Here is a 16,391-nt window from a genome sequence, read left to right as displayed (position 1 = left end):
AGTTATGGGAAGGATATTAAGCTGGAGAGGGTTCAAGAAGAGATTTCCCAGGATGTTGCCGGGTATGGAATGTCTGAGTTAAAAAGAAAGGCTGGATAGGCTGAGACCTTTTCCATTGGAGCGTAGGAGATTGAGAGGTGACCTTATAGAAATTTATAAAATAATGAGGGGTACAGATAGAGTTAATGGTAATTTCCCTAGGATGTGGGATTTCAAGACTAGGGGCACATATTTAAGGAGTCGAGATTGTGGTGCTGGAAAAGCACAGCAGGTCAGACAGCATCTGAGGAGCAGGAGAATCGACGTTTCGGGCATAAGCCCTTCGTCAGGAATGAGGCTTGTTGGTCAGGGCTGAGAGATAAATGGGAAGGAGTGGGGTTTGGGGAAAGGTAGCTGAGAAAGATGAGGAAAAAGGTAATAGGTCAGTGGGGGGAGTGATGGACAGGTCCGGAGGGCGGTGGCGAATTGGAGGTACTGGGATAAGGTGGGGCGAAGGGAAATGAGGAAGCTGTTGAAATCCACTTTTATCCTGTGTGGCTACAGGGTCCCAAAGCAGAACATGAGGTGTTCTTCCTCCAGGCGTCAGGTGGTAATGGTTTGGCAGTGGAGGAGGCTCAGGACCTGCATGTCCTTGACGGAGTGAGAAAGGGAGTTGAAGTGTTCAGCCATGGGGCGGTGGGGTTGGTGGGTGCGGGTGTCCCAGAGATGTTCTCTGAAACGATCCACGAGAAGGCGTCCTGTCTCCCCGATATAGAGGAGACCTCACCGGTTGCAATGGATGCAGTAGATGACATTGGTAGAGGTGCAGGTAACTGTCTGATGGATGTGGAAGGATCCCTTGGGGCCTTGGACAGAGGTGAGGGGAGTGGTGTGGGCGCAGGTTCAAGTTGCGGAGGATAATTCATTGTATGTGGAGGTTGGTGGGATGGAAGGTGAGGGCCAGGGGCCTCTGTCCTTGTTGCATTGGGAGGGGTGGGGTGCAAGGGTGGTTGTGCATGAAGTGGAGGAGATACACTGGGGGGCATCGTCAACCACGTGGGAAGGGAAGTTATCATCGTGGAAGGAGGAGGCCATCTGGGACACTGGTCATCCTGGGAACAGATGCGGCGGAGGCGGAGGAATTGGGAATAAAGGATGGCATTTTTACAGGGGATAGAGTGGGAGGAGGTGTAATCTAGGTAGCTGTGGGAGTTGGTGGGCTTGTAGTATATGTCTGTGGTTAGTCGGTCGCCAGAGACAGTGATGGAGAGGTCCAGGAAGAGGAAGGAGGTTTCTGAGATGGTTTCCTGAAGAAGGGCCTGTGCCCGAAACGTCGAATCTCCTGTTCCCTGGATGCTGCCTGACCTGCTGTGCTGTTCCAGCAATAAAGTTTCAACTTTGATCTCCAGCATCTGCAGACCTTACTTTCTCTTCTGAGATGGTCCACATGAATTTGAGGTCAGGGTAGAAGGTGTTGGTAAAGTTGATGAACTGTTCAACCTCCTCATGAGAGCATGAGGCAGCACCGAAACAGTCATTGATATAGCAAAGGAACAGATGGGGGGGTGATGCCGGTGTAATTGCGGAACATGGACTGTTCCACATAACTGACAAACCAGCAGGCATATCTGGGTCCCATATGGGTGCCCATGCTAACCCCTTTGGTTTGGAGGAAGTGGGAGGATTGGAAGGAGATATGTTGAGGGTGAACAAGTTCAGCCAGGCGGATGAGGGTGTCGGTGGAAGGGTACTGGTCAGGACGGCATGAAAGGAAGAAATGGAGGGCTTGGAGACCTTTGTCACGGTGGATCGATGTGTACAGGGACTGGATGTCATCGTGAAGGTGAGGCGTTGGGGGCTGGGGAAAGGAAAATCTTGGAGGAGGTGAAGGCATGGGACATGTCCCGAACATAGGTGGGGAGTTCGTGAACTCAGGGGGACAGGACAGTGCTGAGATAGGAAGAGAGGAGTTCGATGGGACAGGTGCAGGCTGAGACAATGGGTTGACAGGGGGAGTCAGGTTTGTGAATCTTGGGAAGGAGGTAGAATCGGGCAGTGCAGATTCACGGACAATGAGGTTGGAGGCTGTGGATGGGAGATCCTCAAAGGTGATGAGGTTGTGGATGATCTGGGAGATGATGGTCTGGTGATGGGAGGTGAGGTCGTGATCAAGGTGGCAGCAGGTGGAGGTGTCTGCAAGTTGGTGTCTGGCTTCAGCAATGTAGAGGTTAGTGCACCACACTACTATTGCACCCTCACCCCTTGTCTGCGGGTTTGATGGTGAGGTTGGGGTTGGAGTGGAGGGAGTGGAGGGCTGCGCGTTTTGAGGATGGGGGGTTGGAGTGGGGGACAGTTGGAGAGGTTGAGGCAGTCGACATCATGGCGGCAGTTTGAAATGAAGAGGCCATGGGCGTGTAACAGGCCAGCACAGGGTGTCTAGGTGAATGAGGTGTGTTGGAGGTGGGAGAAGGGGTCCTCGGTGGATGGGTTAGAGTCTTGGTTGAAAAAGTAGGCATGGTGGCGGAGGCAGCGGAAGAAACGTTCAAGGTCGCAACGTGTGTCGAATTCATTAATCTGGGACCATGGAGGGATAGAGATGAGGCCTTTACCGAGGACTAAATATTCATCCTCAGTGAGGGGCAGGTCTGGGGGAATGGTGAACACATAGCAGGGATGGGAGCTTAGGACCTGGAGTGGGGCCCATTTTTAAGGTGAGAGGAGAGAGATTTAAAGACACGAGAGGCAAATGTTTTACACAGAGGGTGGTTCTTGTGTGAAATAAACTTCCTGAAGAAGTGGTGAATGTAGGTACAATTACAATGTTTAAAGACAACAGGAAAGGTTTGGAGGGATATGGGCCAGGAGCCTGCCGATGGGACTACTTTAGTTTGGGATTATGTTTGGCATGGACTGGTTGGACCGAAGGGTCTGTTTCCATGTTGTATGACACTATCTCACAATCAAGTAAATGCATGTGTAGTCACCTTGTTACAAAGACAAATGCAGTAACTAATGGGCATAAAACAAGACCCCACAAATGAACCAAATGACTAGTTAGTTGCTACTTGGTTGTGATGGTGAGACAGCACATTGCATATAAGGTGCTATTAGAACTTTTTTTATCCTTAGCCAAGTGAAGGTGCTGGTCAGAAAATTGTAAGGTGATGATACTGTCTTGATAATGATGATGGAGAAAGTGAGGACTGCAGATGCTGGAGATCAGAACTGAAAATGTGTTGCTGGAGAATGTGTTCCTGAAGAAGGGCTTATGCCTGAAACGTCGATTCTCCTGTTCCTTGGATGCTGCCTGCCTTGATAATGATGATGTTTGTTTGCACCAAGGAGCATTTTTAGAAGGCTGACTCGAGAGGTACAGTTTCAGCTTGTCACATGGACATAAGGCTACCTTTGAATTTTGGCACCCACTTTCAAAACTGTCCAATTTCCATTTTGCATCTAAATACAGTTTGTTTTACTTAAAGCATGTTTTGTCAATGTGAATTCACTGTAATGCCATTGATGAATTGGGGACACTGTTTTAAAAGTGCGAACCTTTAAAATGTGTTTTGGCTGTAATGCAATTACATCGTCAACACTTTAAGCGGTGTTTCTAAAGCGCGATTTTTCTATAATGTGAGCTTGCACAAGAATGCAACCATCACGTTACAGAAGAACTGATTGTACCAGCTGATCCTGCAGTGCTCAGTCAACTCTTAAATCAACTGCCTACCAGAGCAGTATGTCGAAAACCTTTCCCACTGAAGTTCTAGTCAGTGAAGGGATTGCAGTTGAATGGAAAGTTGCAATTGTAAAAAACAAAAGCACTGCAACAGAATGATGTTGATTAGATTAGGTTCCCTACATTGCGGAAACAGGCCCTTCGGCCCAACAAGTCCACACCGACCCTCTGAAGAGTAACTCACCCAGACCCATTTCTCTCTGACTAATGTCACCTAACACTATGGGCAATTTAGAACGGCCAATTCACCTGACCCGCACATCTTTGGACTGTGGGAGGAAACTGGAATACCCAGAGGAAACCCACGCAGACACGGGGAGAATGTGCAAACTCCACACAGACAGCGGCCCAAGGCTGGAATCGAACCTAGGACCCTGGCACTGAGAGGCAGCAGTGCTAACCACCTAGCCACCATGCCGCCCCACTCTTGACTCTTTGACATGTACTCCCAGGACTATGGCTGCACACTCCAACAGTGGGATTGATGACTGTATAGGCAAAGAGTCAGCGGTGGCTATCTGTATAGCACAGCTTAAAAATGGTCCTTTCCTATCTGTGAAATAATTAGAATGACGAAGTTACTATCCCCACAGAAATAGGAGACATACAAATGTTTGTGGGTGGAATCTTCCAAGATAGGTAGCAGGTGCAAAAACGGATTAGAACACCCCACTCCAATGCAAGTGGGACAGTCCAATGGTTCAGGCACCAAGGTGGTCACCAGGTGGGTTTCTCCCCTGATGACATCCTGGAACAGTGATACATCCTCCTCTAGTCTCGCCTGGACCTGCTGGTCAATCAGAGGCTGGCAGTCACTGTGAGATACAGCAGCTCCTCAGAGTCTGCGACTGCCAGTGACGAACCTTCCAGCTCAGCGAGCAAACCTACATCCAGAACCTCAACCTGAGCTACAAATCTTCTCAAAACCCGCTTGTAATTCTCATCTCCCTCACCCCCCCTGCATCATGTCATTGAGTATCTCTACTGGCTTCAATCCAGTTCCTTCACACTGTGAGGGTCTGTAACACCCCCTAGCCAATGGCCTGTGTCCGTTACTGACAGACCCCAGCTTTTGTAGCTCACCCAGCCAACATGCTGTTCCTGATTACAGCCCCACTGATGTTAACAGCCCTACATGGTCATCTCAAAAATGCTATCCATGAAACCACTATCAGCACTCACTGCTTCAAAAACTTTTCCATTTCCGAGGGCGCACTGCACTGGAATGCCAGAGAACCGCCTGGAGATGGGAACAGCACGGGGTGTGTCATTGGTATAGATTGAAAGAATAAATAATTAACGCACGAGCAACAAGGAAATGGATTTCAGGCACATTTGCAGCGTCTATTTCAGTAACAAAGTGGATATTTGAATATTAAATTTGCCTGTCCCTAACATCCCATTACCTTGCTGTCTCAGTGCTCTCAATACTCCCGCAACATTTTTATATCAACCAAGCACTTGAATAAATATCAGTACGTGTTAGAATTAATGCAGTCAATTAACTCCAGCTCTGGTGGAATGTCACTGCACTATGCAGCAGCTAATTTAAGATTTTCACCGAAGTTTAATGCTGACCCAATCAATCTGCTGTAAGCACTTCAGACCCACTGTGCAAAGTGTTGGGAAATTGTTGGAAAGGAAATAATTGAACCTGAACCTTGTTAAAAGAATTCTGTTGCAATTTTGATTATGATTTATTTCCCCACCAAGCATAAAAGGTTATAAATCATGCAATGTTATAATAATTGGTTTCCTTTCCACTTTAAAGGGACAGGCACCTCTTGGATAGACTAGGAGGTTGGAGCAGCTCCAGTGAGGCCAGTACTACCAGAAAAGCCCATCAAGATAAAATGATGTTCAGAATCTCTGGCCATCTTGGCCAAATTTTAACCTTAAAGAATAGAGATTGGTGTATGGGAACACGTTAACAGGACTTGGCCATGCAGCCCCTCATAGAACCCCTACAGTGCGGAAAAAAGCCATTCCCTTTCCCATTCAACTAGATCATGACTACTTAGTAACTTCACTGTATTACCATTCTTTGCTGGATTGTCTTCTAGATATCAATATTGATCCTAAACATCCCAAGTAATCCAGAACTCCCAGTGTTTTTTTCTGGAAATGGTTCCAGATTTTGACCATTGTTGAATGAAGAAATGGTCCCTAATATCCCTCTTCAGTGAATCAGCACTAAGGTTTTACAATCTTGACTTGCCCAACAGCAGTAATAGCCTCTCTTGGTGGAATCTTCCGCTCCAGGAGGTGGCAGGCTAGAGGCAGCAAGGGCTTTTAGGCAGTGGGTGAACCTCACTTTGTTCTGATCTGTGATCAGAATAAAACTCTGGGTGAGAAGATCCATGATCAATGCTTCCACCAGACTGCCAACTGGGAGGACCTTAAGTGGTCAGTTGATTACTAAGGTCCTCATTCTGCTGCTGCTGGCATTAACCCTGTAGCTGGTACCCTGTGGTCATGCAGTGTGTATAGCAGCTGATACAATGTGGCCAGTTAGTTAACTCCTCATTAGGGGAAGAGGGGGAAATGAGGGGTTACCCTTAATCAATGGCACTCAGTGCCCAATCAAAGAAAGTAGAGCAAAGAAAATATAAGCCTTAAGTATTAAATTAGCCTGGAGCAGTGGATCTTTTTTAGAGCAATAAGATGGTGCTATTTTCTGGGTCTACAGATCATGAAGGAGCAAAAATGGCCCTTAGTAGAGTGATATGCTCTTCTTGTAGGATGTGGGAGTTTAGGGAGAGTTTACGTGTTACTGAGGATTATGTCTGCAGGAAATGTCTGGTTGCGAATCCTATCAGATCGAATGGATTGGTGGGAGTGACAGTTAGAGGCAATGAGGAATTTACAAGTGCAAGGGGGTGTGATGGATGACAGTTATAAGAAGGGAGGAAAGAAGCAGATACAAGCAAGTAGATAGGTACGGTGGTTACGGTACGATTAGCACTGCGGCCTCAGGGTCCCAGGTTCGATTCCAGCCTTGGGTGACTGTGTGTGTGGAGTTTGCACATTCTCCCCATGTCTGCGTGGGTTCCCTCCGGGTGCTCCAGTTTCCTCCCACAATCCAAAGTTGTGCAGGTCAGGTGAATTGGCCATGCTAAATTGCCCATTGTGTTAGGTGCATTCGTCAGAGGGAGGTGGGTCTGAGTGGATTACTCTTCGGAGGTTCGGTGTGGACTGGTTGGACTGAAGGGCCTGCTTGCACACTGTAGTGAATCTAATCTAATCTAATCTTAACTCCAGGAAAGGTAAGAGAGGTAGGCAGGTAGTGCCAAAGTCCTCTGTGGCTGACCCCATTTCAAACAAGTATGCTGCTTTAGAAAATGTAGGGGGTGATGGACTCTCAGGGGAATGTAGCAAAAACAGCCAAGTTTCTGTATCAAGACAGGTTCTAATGTAATGAGGGGAACGTTGAATTCCAAGTGATCAATTATGACAGGGTACTCTCTAGTCATAGGCACAGACAGATGCTCCTGTGGCGAGCAGCAAAAAATCAGAATGGTGTGTGCCAGGATTAAGGATGTCTAAGAAAGGGTGCTGAATGTTCTCAAAGGTGAGAGGAACCAGCAGGACGTCACTGTATACACTGAAACTAACAACATAGGAAGGGAAAAGGAGGAGATTTTGAAGGGAGAATATACAAAGTTAGGCAGGAATTTAAAAAGGTCCCCGAGGGTAGTAATATCTGGATTACTCCTGGTGCTATTAGCTGGTGAGGGAAGGAAAAGGAGGATAGAGCAGACGAATGCATGGCTGGTGTATGGGAGAAGGATTCACATTTTTGAATCAATAGGACCTCTTCTGGGGTAGAAGTGACCTGCACAAGAAGGACAGATTGCACCTAAACTGGAAGGGGACTAATAAACTGGCAGGGAGATTTGCTAGAGCTGCTCGGGAGGATTTAAACTCGTAAGGTGGAGGGGGGGAGAGAGTGAGGAAAAAGGTGAATCTGAGACTGGTACAGTAGGGAAAGGGAGTGAGTCAAACAGTCAGGACTGGCAGGAAGCAAACAGAGAACAAGGTAGGACTGATAAAGTAAACTGTGGTTATTTCAATGCAAGATGCCTCACTAGGAAGGCAAATGAACCCAGGGCATGGTTAGGAACATGGGACTGGGATATCATAGCAATTACAGAAACATGGCTCAGGGATGGACAGGACTGGCAGCTTAATATTCCAGGATACAAATGCTTCAGGAAGGACAGAAAGGGAGACAAGAGAGGAGGGGGAGTGGCATTTTTGATAAGGGATAACATCAGAAAGGGAGGCAAGAGAGGAGAGGGAATGGCATTTTTGATAAGGGATAACATTACAGCTGTACTGAGGGAGGATATTCCTGGGAATACATCCAGGGAAGTTATTTGGATAGAACTGAGAAGTAAAAAAGGGATGATCACCTTATTGAGGTTGTATTATAGACCCCCTAATAGTCAGCGGAAAACTGAGAAACAAATTTTAAGGAGATTTCAGTTATTTAAGAATAAGTGTGGTTGTGGTAGGGGATTTTAACTTTCCAAACATAGACTGGGACTACCATAGTGTTAAGGGTTTAGATGGAGAGGAATTTGTTTAGCGTGTACAAGAAAATTCTGATTCAGTATGTGGATGTACCTACTAGAAAAGGTGCAAAACTTGATTCACTCTCGGGAAATAAGGCAGGGCAGGTGACTGAGGTGTCAGTGGGGGAGCACTTTGGGGCCAGCAATCATAATTTTATAAGTTTTAAAATAGTGACAGAAAAGGATAGACCAGATCTAAGAGTTGAAATTCTAAATTGGAGAAAGGTCAATTTTGACGGTATTAGGCAAGAACTTTCAAAGCTGATTGGATGCAGATGTTCGCAGGTAAAGGGATGGCTGGAAAATGGGAAGCCTTCAGAAATGAGATAACGAGAGTCCAGAGACAGTATATTCCAGTGAGGGTGAAAGGAAAGGCTGCTAGGTGTACAGAATGCTGGATGATGAGGGAAATTGAGGTTTCGGTTATGAAAAAGAAGGAAGCATATGTCAGGTGTAGACAGGATAGATCGAGACAGTTTTTACAGTACAAAGACAGTAGGAGTATACTTAAGAGGTAAATCAGGAGGGCAAAAAGGGGACATGAGATAGCTTGGGCAAATAGGTTTTAAGATAATCCAAAGAGTTTTTATGAATACATTAAGGACAAAAGGGTAACTAGGGAGAGAATAAGGCCCCTCAAAGATCAGCAAGGCAGCCTTTGTGTGGAGCCGTGGGTGATGGGGGAGATACTAAACGAGTATTTTGCATCAATGTTTACTATGGAGAAGGACATGGAAGATGTAGAATATGGGGAAATAGATGGTGATGTCTTGAAAAATGTCCAGATTACAGAGGAGGTGGTGCTAGATGTCTTGAAATGCACAACAGTGGATAAATCCCCAGGACCTGATCATGTGTACCTCAGAACTCTGTGGGAAGCTAAGGAAATGATTGCTGGGCCCCTTGTTGAGATATTTGTATCACCGATAGTCACAGGTGAGGTGCTGGAAGATTGGAGGTTGGCTAATGTGGTACCACCATTTAAGAAAGATGGTAAGGACAAGCCAGGGAACTATAGACCGGTGAGCCTGATGTCAGTGGTGGGCAAGTTATTGGTGGCAATCCTGACAGACAGGATTACATGTATTTGGAAAGGCAAGGACTGATTATGGATAGTTAGTATGTCTTCGTGCGTGAGAAATCACGAACTTGATTCAGTTTTCTAAAGATGTAACAAAGAGGATTGATGAGGGCAGAGTGGCGGACGTGATCTATATGGACTTCAGTAAGGCAAGGTTTTGACAGGATTCCCCTTGGGAGACTGGTCAGCAAGTTTAGATCTCATGGATTAGAGGGAGAACTTGCCATTCGGATACAGAACTGACTCAAAGATAAAAAACAGAGGGTGATGGTGAAAGGTTGCTTTTCAGACTGGAAGCCTGTGCCCAGTGGAGTGTCACAAGGGTTGTGGTGGGTTCACTACTTTTCGTCATTTACATAAATGATTTGGATTGAACATAGGAGGTATCGTTAGTGAGTTAGCAGATGGCACGAAAATTGGAGGTGTAGGGGACAGTGAGAAGGTTACCTCAAAGTACAATGGGATCTTGATCAGATGGGCCAGTGGGCTGAGTAGTGGCAGATGGAGATTTAGATAAATGCAAGGTGCTGCATTTTGGAAAAGCAAGTCACAGCAGGACTTATGCACTTAATGGGAGTGTTGCTGAACAAAGAGACCTTTGACTGCCGGTTTATAGCTCCTTTAAAGTAGAGTCACAGGTAGATAGGATATGGAAAAGGCATTTGGTATGATTTCCTTTATTGGTCAGAGTATTGAGTCTAGGAGTTGGGGGGGTCTTGCTAACCACCTAAGACATTGGTTAGGTCACTGTTGAAATATTGTGTGCAATTCTGATAACTTTCCTATCAAGAAGATGGTATGAAACTTGAAAGGGTTCAGAAAAGATTTATAAGGATGTTGCCATGGTTGGAGGATTTCAGCTATAGGGAGAGGTTGAATAGGTTGGGACTGTTTTCCCTGGAGCATCGGAGGCTGAGGGGTGACCTTATGGAGGTTTGTAAAATCATGAGGTGCATAGATAAGGTAAATAGACAAAGTCTTTTTCCTGGGGTAGAGGAGTCCAGAACTAGAGGGCATAGGATTAGGGTGAGAGGGGAAAGATATAAAAGGGACCTAAGGGGTAACTTTTCCATGCAGAGGGTGGTGCATGTATGGAATGAGCTGCCAGAGGAAGTGGTGGAGGCTAGTACAATTGCAGCATTCAAAAGGCATATGGATACGTATATGAATAGGAAGTGTTTAGAGGAATAATGGGCCAAGTGCTGGCAAATGGGATGAGATTAGGTTGGGATATGTGGTCGGCATGTACAAGTTGGTCTGAAGAATCTGTTTCTGTGCTGTACATCTCTGTGACTCTATTGTAGATCATGGAGATTTATTGAGCAATTTCTGTCAGTGTGCTGGATAAGCTCGGAGTCCTTTAGAAATTAGTTTTCTATTTTTTTCCTGGAGTGGGTGTCCCATCCCCAAGTGCCCTGGAGAAATAGTGACCTTCTTGAACTGCTGCAATCCATTTGCTGGAGGTAGATCCATAGTGCTGATGGGGAGGGAATTCCAGGATTTTGATCCAGTGACACTGAAGGAACAGCGATATATTTCCAAGTCAGGATGGTGCATGGTTTGCAGGGAAACTTGCAGATGGTGACATTTCCATGTATCAACTGTCCATGTCCTTCAAATGGTGATGGTCATACACTTGGAAGGTCCTGTCTGAGGAGCTTTGGTGAAATTCTGCAGTGTACCTTGTAAATAGTACACCATACTGCTACTGAGCGTCAGTAGTGGAGGGAGTGGATATTTATGAATGTGGTGGCAATCAAGCTTAATGCTTTGTTCTGGATGGTATCAAGCTTCTTGAGTGTTGTTGGAGCTGCACCCATCCAGGCAAATGCTGAGTATCCCATCACATTCTTGACTGTGCCTTATAGATGGTGAACAGGCTTTGTGGAGTCAGGAGGTGAGTTATTTGCTGCACATTTCCTAGTCTCTGACTTGCTCCTGCAGCCACAATGTTTATATGACTAGTCAGTTCAGTTTTGGTCAATGCTAACTCACAGGATGTTCAATGTGGGAGATTCAGCGATGGCAATGTCGATGATTATCAAGGGGTGATAGTTAGATTTCTCTCTTGTTGGAGATGTTCATTGCCTGACACTTGTGTAACGAGATAGTTACTTGCTATTTATCAACCTAAGCCTGGATATTGTCGAGATCTTGCTGCATTTGAACATGGACTACTTTAGTATGTGAGGAATCATGAATGGTGCACAGAACATTAGTAAACATTCACAGTAGTGAGCTATTTATGATCTAATGATGGAGAGACAGTCATTGAAACAACTGAACATGTTAGGGCCAAGAACACTACCCTGAGGAACTAGGACTTCTGTGTCATAGTGGTAATGTTCCTACCTCTGAGGCAGAAGGGTTTAAATCCCATTTGCTCCAGAGATGTATAATAACATCTCTGATAAGGTTAATTAGAAAATAATTACTCTGAGGAACTCAGGCAGGGGGGGTCTTTGAGCTGAAATGATTGACCTGCAACAACTATCACCATAGACCATTCTTTATCTGACGTATGAATCCAACCAGAGAGAACCTTTCCCTTGATTCTCATTGACTCGAGCTTTGCTCAGGCCACATGTGATCAAATGGGGCCTCGATATCAAGCGCATTCATTGTCTCCTTCTCTGGATTCTGGATAGCAAGAACTGGGCTTGATACACAAGTTTCACTTTTTTTACCATGGACAACCCCCAAAGATTTCATCTCCACTTCAGTGGATCCCTAAGGAATACTAAATAAGATTAATTATATAGCGCCTTTCGCAATTGCAGGATATCGCAAAGCAATTTTCAGCCAATGAAGTGAAGTCAGCTTGGTAACATAAGGTCGCCAAAGTCCTAGAGGGCCTTCGGGCTGCTCTAGCATTAAAGAGAGATGCCTGCTGGTGGCTTAATCTGACTATCACCACCACTCAGACGAGAGGCGAGATTAAGAAGGCAGACCTTTTCAATGGTGACCTCAGCTGGTCCAGGAGTTGAACACGCTGTTGCATCGCAAACCAGTTAGGCAGCTAACAGGACTAATGTAAGAAATATAAGGCTCCACAAAACATCAATGAGATACTCATTGGAGTTTACTTTTGGTTTGGTTAGGGGATAAATACTGGAGAAAACAGCTGCTGTTCTTTTCATCCAGGGATCAAAAGTATTTCTAGCATTGCAGGGTTACAGGGATAGGGTAAGAGGTGGGTCCAGGTGGGATGCTCTTCAGACAGGTGATGTGGACTCGATGGGCCAACAGCCACCTTCCACACTGTAAGGGATCTACAAGTCTATGATTACTTGAGAGCAAAAATGGTAAGACAAGCATCATAAACCTTCGGTACAGGCTACAGAGATTGTTTGGTTCCTTTCTGTCTGATTTTGGAAGGTAAGCAACCTACAGTTCTGGGGAATCTGACTAAATCGAAATAACTACAGATTAGAATTCAGCTCGGTTGTACTTGAAGTCAAATTGATGTCCTTGACTGTCCCAGGTGTTTAGTCCTCTCACCATGTTTGTGTCGTGCCGAAGCTGCTCTGTTGTGAGAATGCGCACTCTCTGTTCGCTGGTCGGCTGATGCCCTCCTCTCTGTGGATGAGGCACTGCCATCATGGTCCAGTGAGGTCAGGCTGCTCTCCAGTCCAGTGGGCTGTAGGTAAGGGGTCTCCACAATTCCATCAGCTGGGGGAGGTTCAGGAGGTGGTGGCAGGTCTGTCCAAGACAGAGACAGTGAGTCAATAAAAGCTGGCCTAGTCAGCCTGGTTACAGCATCCCTGGGTTAGTGAGAGGTGTTAAGGGTAGTTAGCTGATCCCTAATCATTGAGCGTTATAGAGAGGGTGCATGTGCCAATACTTCTGTATTGCTCTGTGCAAGACCAACACACGCTGAACTGTAGGTGGCTATTATTCCCAACAGAAAAAGTAGCAAAGACAGCAACATAACAAAATACTCATATTTTGCAAGTCATTAAACTCCCTTCCTACTTAAGAAAACTTTATAAATGATATATCTATGTAGATTCTCAAAATACAATGATTTGATCAGCATTTATATTACATGAAATTTTAATAATGTGACGCATCTGCCTTTACTGTAATCACAACTAAAACATAGAAGACTAACCTTTCCAGTCATTTACATGTGGAAAATGAAGATTTTCCATAACATGCTGGATGAATTTAACAAAAATATCATCACTTGACAACAAATAATGAAAACAACAACTTCAGCTTTCTTTCCATATACAGAGGAACCTCGATTATCTGAATATTGGATTATCCGAAGGAGATCTCGAGGTCCCGATAGAAACATTACATCAAAGATGTGTTTCAACACTGATTGCGTCTTTTGTTTACAGTGATTAAAAGTGAACTCCGCTTCCTGAAATGCTGCCGAGAACCATTCTGGACTGATGGGAGCCCAGGCACCATCTCCAGGTGAATGACCTCCTGCCCCCTCTCTTTCTCTGCCCCCACTTTCCCTGGAGTTTTACACAGGCCGTGTACCCTAAACCCCTTCCTTCCCCTGATAATCTCTCCAACATTGTCCTGTACAGGGCAAAGGAGGAACCTGTCAAAATGTTGTAGTAAAAGGGTGTAGTTTTGTGTGTGTGGGTGTGTGTGTGTGGTTTTGTGTGTGCGTGTGAGTATGGTTTTGTGTGTGCGTGGGCGCGTGTGGTTTTGTGTATGCACACGTGTGTGGTTTTGTGTGCGCGCACATGTGTGTGTGTGTGTGGTTTTGTGTGTGCATGTGTGTATGGTTTTGTGTGTTTGTGTTTGTGTGTGGTTTTGTGTGCGCACGCGTGTGTGTTTTTGTGTGCGCGCATGTGTGGTTTTGAGTGCACGCGCACGTGTATGTGGTTTTGTGCACGTGTGTGCATATGGTTTTGTGCGTGTGCGCGTGTGTCTGTGTGGATTTGTGGGCGCAAGTTTTGCATTTCTTGCGGTTGCAGGGGAAGGTGCCGGGAGTGGAGTTTGGTGGGGGGTGTGGACCTGACGAGGGAGTCGCGGAGGGAGTGGTCTTTCCGGAATGCTGATAGGGGAGGGGAGGGAAATATATCCTTGGTGGTGGGGTCTGTTTGGAGGTAGCGGAAACTACGAAGGTTGATACGATGTATCTGGAAGTTGGTGGTGAGGTGCGCCCACACCTCCCCCCTCACTTCCCTCCAAGGCCCCAAGGGATCCTTCCATATCCATCACAAATTCACCTGCACCTCCACACACATCATTTACTGCATCTGCTGCACCCGATGTGGCCTCCTCTACATTGGGGAGACAGACCACCTACTTGCGGAACGTTTCAGAGAACACCTCTGGGACACCCGCACCAATCAACCCAACCGCACCGTGGCTGAACACTTTAACTCCCCCTCCCACTCCGCCAAGGACATGCAGGTCCTTGGCCTCCTCCATCACCAGACCATGGCAACATGACACCTGGAGGAAGAGCGCCTCATCTTCCTCCTAGGAACCTCCAACCACAATGGATGAATGCGGATTTCTCCAGCTTCCTCATTTCCCCTCCCCCCTCCTTATCTCAGTCCCAACCCTCGGACTCAGCACCGCCTTCTTGACCTGCAAGATTCTTCCCGACCTCTCCGCCCCCACCCCCTCTCCGGCCTATCACCCTCACCTTAACCTCCTTCCACCTATCGCATTCCCAACGCCCCTCCCCCAAGTCCCTCCTCCCCACCTTTTAACTTAGCCTGCTTGGCACACCCTCCTCATTCCTGAAGAAGGGCTTATGCCCGAAACGTCGATTCTCCTGTTCCTTGGATGCTGCCTGACCTGCTGCGCTTTTCCAGCAACACATTTTCAGCTCTGATCTCCAGCATCTGCAGTCCTCACTTTCTCCTAGTATTCCATGCTATCTATGTGAGGGTATTAGAGTGTATTGGACTCCATTCTTGGTCAGAAATAAATCAAAGTTTTCCAACATGAATTGTGGACCATTATCTGATGCCAACATTTCTGTCAACCTGTAATTACAAATCAACTTCTCAAATCCTCAATAGTTTGGGTATTGGGCACGTATCCAACTTTGCCCACTTTCTACAGCAATTGATCAAATAAAGCATTATTTTTCCTTCCACTTCAAATATATTAACTTGTAATCATTCCCAAAGGTTTCACCTGTTTGACTGTGAGACTAATGGAATCCTGCTTGGATTATTCTCAGATATCATCCAAGGAGCAGGAGAATCGACGTTTCGGGCTTGAGCCCTTCTTCAGGAATCCTGGAGGGCATGAGCCCTTCTTAGCCTGCTTGGCACACCCTCCTCATTCCTGAAGAAGGGCTTATGCCCGAAACGTCGATTCTCCTGTTCCTTGGATGCTGCCTGACCTGCTGCGCTTTTCCAGCAACACATTTTCAGCTCTGATCTTCAGCATCTGCAGTCCTCACTTTCTCCTCTTATTCTCAGATATACTTTACAACGTTTTCAGCAACTCTTTGATGTTTTGACAATTCTTGGATATCACAAATAGCCGTTTGCCTACAGATGGACTATCCCGAGTACTTTTGCTAGTTCCTCCAATTTTGTTCAAACTTTATTGAAATAATGACTGCAAAACCTATTTACACTCATTTATTTCTATAGGAGAAATACACCTATCATTTCAACTCATTATTACACACATTGGGGCATCCAATAGTGACATAATTGTGCACTTTAGTGAGCATTACATATTTGTAAATTTCTTCAGGAATGTTTCCAGTAGACACTGGCACATCATTTGTGTAAGTAATTCATCGGTAACTCTGTGGCTAATAATGCATCAACCTTTATGAGAAATCTTAAAAGAACATCTGCATTTCTGAGCTGCGGATTACAATATTTGATGTTGTTCTGAATCCAGATGGCCTCCTTTTTCAAGGACCTCAATTTCCTGCCAGACGTAGTCGACGATGACCTCCACCGCATCTCTTCCACTTCCCGCTCCTCCGCCCTTGAGCCCCACCCCTGCAACCGCCACCAGGACAGAACCCCACTGGTCCTCACCTACCACCCCACCAATCTCCATG

At 46.0% G+C, this 16,391-nt stretch overlaps 1 protein-coding gene across 6 annotated transcripts in view; it reads right to left on the bottom strand.

Annotated features, from left to right (window-relative positions):
• robo3 (roundabout, axon guidance receptor, homolog 3 (Drosophila)) overlaps positions 1-16,391 on the bottom strand; it is a 561,002-nt gene that overhangs the window by 12,179 nt on the left and 532,432 nt on the right. For 5 of the 6 annotated variants that reach the window (XM_043676839.1, XM_043676840.1, XM_043676841.1 and 2 more), the window contains one exon: positions 12,878-13,078. The exons of the other annotated variant lie outside the window; for it this stretch is intronic. In XM_043676839.1, coding sequence (XP_043532774.1) covers positions 12,878-13,078 — 201 coding nt within the window. The remainder of the gene's footprint in view (positions 1-12,877; positions 13,079-16,391) is intronic. 6 annotated transcript variants of the gene reach the window in all.

Source organism: Chiloscyllium plagiosum, chromosome 35 (assembly GCF_004010195.1).
Source record: "Chiloscyllium plagiosum isolate BGI_BamShark_2017 chromosome 35, ASM401019v2, whole genome shotgun sequence".
In the NCBI taxonomy this organism is placed as follows: Eukaryota; Metazoa; Chordata; class Chondrichthyes; order Orectolobiformes; family Hemiscylliidae; genus Chiloscyllium; species Chiloscyllium plagiosum.
This window is presented reverse-complemented; position numbering and strand designations above follow the sequence as displayed.